Source organism: Talpa occidentalis, unplaced genomic scaffold (assembly GCF_014898055.3).
Source record: "Talpa occidentalis isolate TD23 unplaced genomic scaffold, MPIMG_talOcc4v2.1 talOcc4.4, whole genome shotgun sequence".
NCBI lineage: Eukaryota > Metazoa > Chordata > Mammalia > Eulipotyphla > Talpidae > Talpa > Talpa occidentalis.
In genome coordinates this window covers 107,817,077-107,820,752 of record NW_023604295.1, presented here as the reverse complement: position 1 = coordinate 107,820,752, position 3,676 = coordinate 107,817,077, and the positions used below count along the sequence as shown (strand labels likewise).

At 41.3% G+C, this 3,676-nt stretch overlaps 1 protein-coding gene across 1 annotated transcript; it reads right to left on the bottom strand.

Annotated features, from left to right (window-relative positions):
* Positions 1 to 2,190: 2,190 nt before the first annotated feature.
* LOC119256946 (glycine cleavage system H protein, mitochondrial-like) lies at positions 2,191 to 2,872 on the bottom strand. Its single transcript, XM_037524679.2, has one exon. It carries the CDS (start codon positions 2,849 to 2,851, stop codon positions 2,330 to 2,332), a length of 522 nt encoding a protein of 173 aa, XP_037380576.1. The 5' UTR covers positions 2,852 to 2,872; the 3' UTR covers positions 2,191 to 2,329.
* Positions 2,873 to 3,676: the final 804 nt, after the last annotated feature.

Below are 3,676 nucleotides of genomic sequence, written 5' to 3'. Positions count from 1 at the left end.
TCTGGACAGTCAGTTCACAGGTTTATGTCTTTATGTAAAAGGAGAAACATGGGGGGAAAGTAGAGACAGATAAGACTCCTGATGGCTTTCCAGTCATTTCTGGGTGCCCACCAGCTTTGCTCACGTGTGTGGGTGTGAATACTCTCATGGGCCTCTGCTCTGGTCTCCTCGTGGGGGTTTAGTATCCCCAACCCATCCTGGGAGATGCCATTGTTCCAACCCAGTGTCTCTTAATGGAGAGGAGCATGCAGCTGAAAGCCTGAACTTCACCCTTCTCCTTAAGTATTATGCACCAAACTATCAACTTTAGTAAAGGATTGACAAGTGCCAACTAATTCCCAAAATACAGAAATCTCTCCGGATGTCAGAGGGAAGAAATTGGCTTGGACCTGCAGATAAAAGAGGCTCTTTCTCCTCTAATTGCAAACGTTGAGCCTGACTGTTCCCCTAGGCTGGAGTCTACTTGTGGAAGGGTGCTCCCTGGAGCAGATATAGTGCCCAGTTCTTCACTAGACATGCTAACCCCCGGGTGCTGACTGAATCACAGCTCATTTCAGTTGAGAGCTGAGGATGTAACATCTGCTCTGGCACACTAGAATTTGAAAGAGGAGATGAATTGAATTTAGAGCAGATTTCCTTGAAAAAATATTTATAGGAAGTATGAAATTTCCCAATTAGGAAATGTTATTTTTATTTAGTTTTGCTTTCTTTTGTTTTTATTAAATATTTTATTTCGAGATAATTGTACACTCACATACAATTATAACATATAATGTGAATAAAATGGTAAAATCTTCTGCCTTTATCCATGGCAGTGGTAACCTCTTGCCAAACTCCAGGACACTGACATCGATGCCATCAAGATACAGAACATTTCCATCCCTATGAGGATCCCTCATGTGGCTCTTTTTCAGCCACATCCAATTCCTTGTGTCCTCAGCCCCACCCCTTAATCCCATTGTTCTCCAGCTGTATAATTCTGTCTTTTCACAAACGTTATATAACTTGCAACTAGGAGAGAAACGAGTCTTAGAGATCTAAAGCACAGTGCAGCGAATATAAACAATATTGCATGATGTTCATCAGATTAGCCACAGCTGTAGGTGTTTCTGGGTTGCTGGCTTCTTTAACTCCAAGTTTGGGATATATGAAAGAAGCAAACCCACAAATCCAGGGAATTCACCATTTTATTTTTCAATCTGTCCAAGGTGCCTGACTGTTCTGCCTTCTCTCCAGCTTTCAGATTCTTATGTCATTTCATATTCGATGTCCAGGGACTGTAGTTGCACTTAGTTGGTGGAGTAAGACACATATATACTCCATTTTCCTAGAAACAGAAATTCCTGGAATCGCTATTTTTAAAATAATATCTTTTAGTGAGAAATTAAGTGAAGAGTTTGATGGGGTTGGAATTTAGACAAAAACAATGTGATAAAAAAAAAATCATATAAGCAACCAGGGAGATTTTGAGCCACTGATAGGGATCACAACAAGTTCATAAGGAAATAGCTGATCCAAAGTCACTTGTGCCTGTGATCGCCTATGATGGGCACAGAAGACTTGCTACTGTTCTTTACCGGATATTTTGTTTGTGAGATTTATGCTCCTCTTTCACAGTTTGTTTAGTGTCTTTCTCTCGCTGAAGGGCAAGTGCCACGCGGGGTAGTTAACGGTAGCTGGCCTGTTGAAGGTTCATTCTCCCTCTCTCCCTCTCTCTCTACATGTGTTGAAATTAAGTTGAAAAGTTATTCATCTTGTCATGCATGAGTTCAGATCAATATTTAAGGTACTGTTCTTAATAATTATCATACATATAAAGATTTTCTATCTTTTCTACATTTTCTCTTCGTCGCCTAAGAGAAAATCCTCAACTTTCTCATTATTTGGGCTTGGGTACAACTATCTTCAGTTTTGCCGGGAACTTTCTATCGTGACTGTGGCCTGCTCTACCAACCTGAGTTCTTATTTCAACAGCCTAAGGAAGAACTGGACTCTTTGAGGGAGGGACTTAGCTCCCATTCACTCCCAATCTTCCTCATTGTCTTCTACTTACTTTCAAAGATTTTCTCTGAGGAGCAGATAGCTGTGACTTCAAGTAAATATTTATTTATAGCTGTGACTTCAAGTAAATATTTATTTCCCTGGCCGTTCCCATTTAGAAAAATAATGCAAGTTTTACCCATCTTTTTTTTTTTTTTCATTGTTGCAAGTAGTTTATTTTTCCAGTGGTATTACTAAAAGTTGCTATTTTAAATCATCTATCCACTAATTTAAGACAACTATGCTAGATTAAGTTGGTTTATACTAGTTTATTTAGGGGGTTCCATTTTCACTCCTCAATAGATCTTACGTATTTCTCATATGCTTCTTCACTCATTAGTTCATCTAGTTCTGAAGGGTTACTTAGTGTCATCTTGATCAGCCAACCATCTTCATAACATGATTTATTCACAAGTCCTGGATTTTCTGCAAGAGCTTCATTAATTTCAGTTACTTCTCCGGACAGAGGAGAACAGAGTTCACTAGCAGCTTTCACACTTTCCAAAGCACCAAACTCCTCTTGTTTGTTCAATTTTGTCCCAACTTCAGGCAGACTACAGTAAACAACATCTCCCAAAGCTTCCTGTGCAAAATTGCTGATTCCCACTGTTCCAATACCATTTTCTGTTGTTATCCATTCATGTTTGTCTGTGAATTTACGCACGGAGAGCTGAGCGGCGCCGGTGCGCAGCGTCCGGACGGCGCCCGCGCGCAGCCCCCAGGGCCGCGGCCAGCACGGCGCAGCGGGCGTCCAGGAGGCGCGAAGGCTGCAGGCCGCGGCCCACACGCTCAGCGCCGCTCGCAGCGCCATGTTCGCAGGTGGCGGGGTGGCGGCGCGACACCGCGGACACCCCGGGCGGCGGGAGCGGGGCCAAATTTTACCCATCTTTAAGAGTGAATAGTTTCTGCTCCTGGGAGCTGTAAAGTGCTAATATTCTGCTATTATTTGTAGTTGTCCAAGATTCCTGCAAATGTCACATGGCTCACTGTTAGACAATCTTCTCTTTTTTCCTCCAGTAAGAACCTTATCTTACTTCAGAGTATAGCTTTTAGAATAACATTTAAATAGAGCATTTTGCTGACCTCGACTCTTCCTTGTTAGGGTGCATTCAAGGTCACATCCTGCAAAGGTTGCCACAAACTACATCGTTTGCTGATTAGAAGAGCTGTCCAGGTGGCATCAATAATGTTTTGAGACTGAAAAATAAAGAAGCTGGTTCATTTTAAGGAAATTCAACTCACTAAATCTCTCTAACTCATGGAGAAGATATTTTGGAGAATGACTATTAATAAAGACTTTTTTTGAAAATACTGCACTGTTCTAATCAATCATGCTGGTTTCCATCCAATCTTCCTCTTCTTCACAATTTCTGTCTCAGCTGTAGCACAGCAACAGGTACTCATGAATACTTGGTAGATGTGCAGTGAACAAATACATAGTACGAATAAGTGAATGACTATGTGATTGAAATAATAAATGAATATACAAGTGAAGTAATGGTTAAATGAATGAATCACACACCACATGCAGCTGCCTATTATGGCTTCCAGTTTCTGTGTTGAAGGACATATTATTTCAGGCCAGAGGGTGCTTGGGGCCAGAGGGTGCTAGATGAGATTATCAAACAAATAACTA

Bases quoted from the DNA above. Each gene is read 5' to 3' on its own strand.
- LOC119256946 (XM_037524679.2), bottom strand. From the start codon at position 2,851: ATGGCGCTGCGAGCGGCGCTGAGCGTGTGGGCCGCGGCCTGCAGCCTT.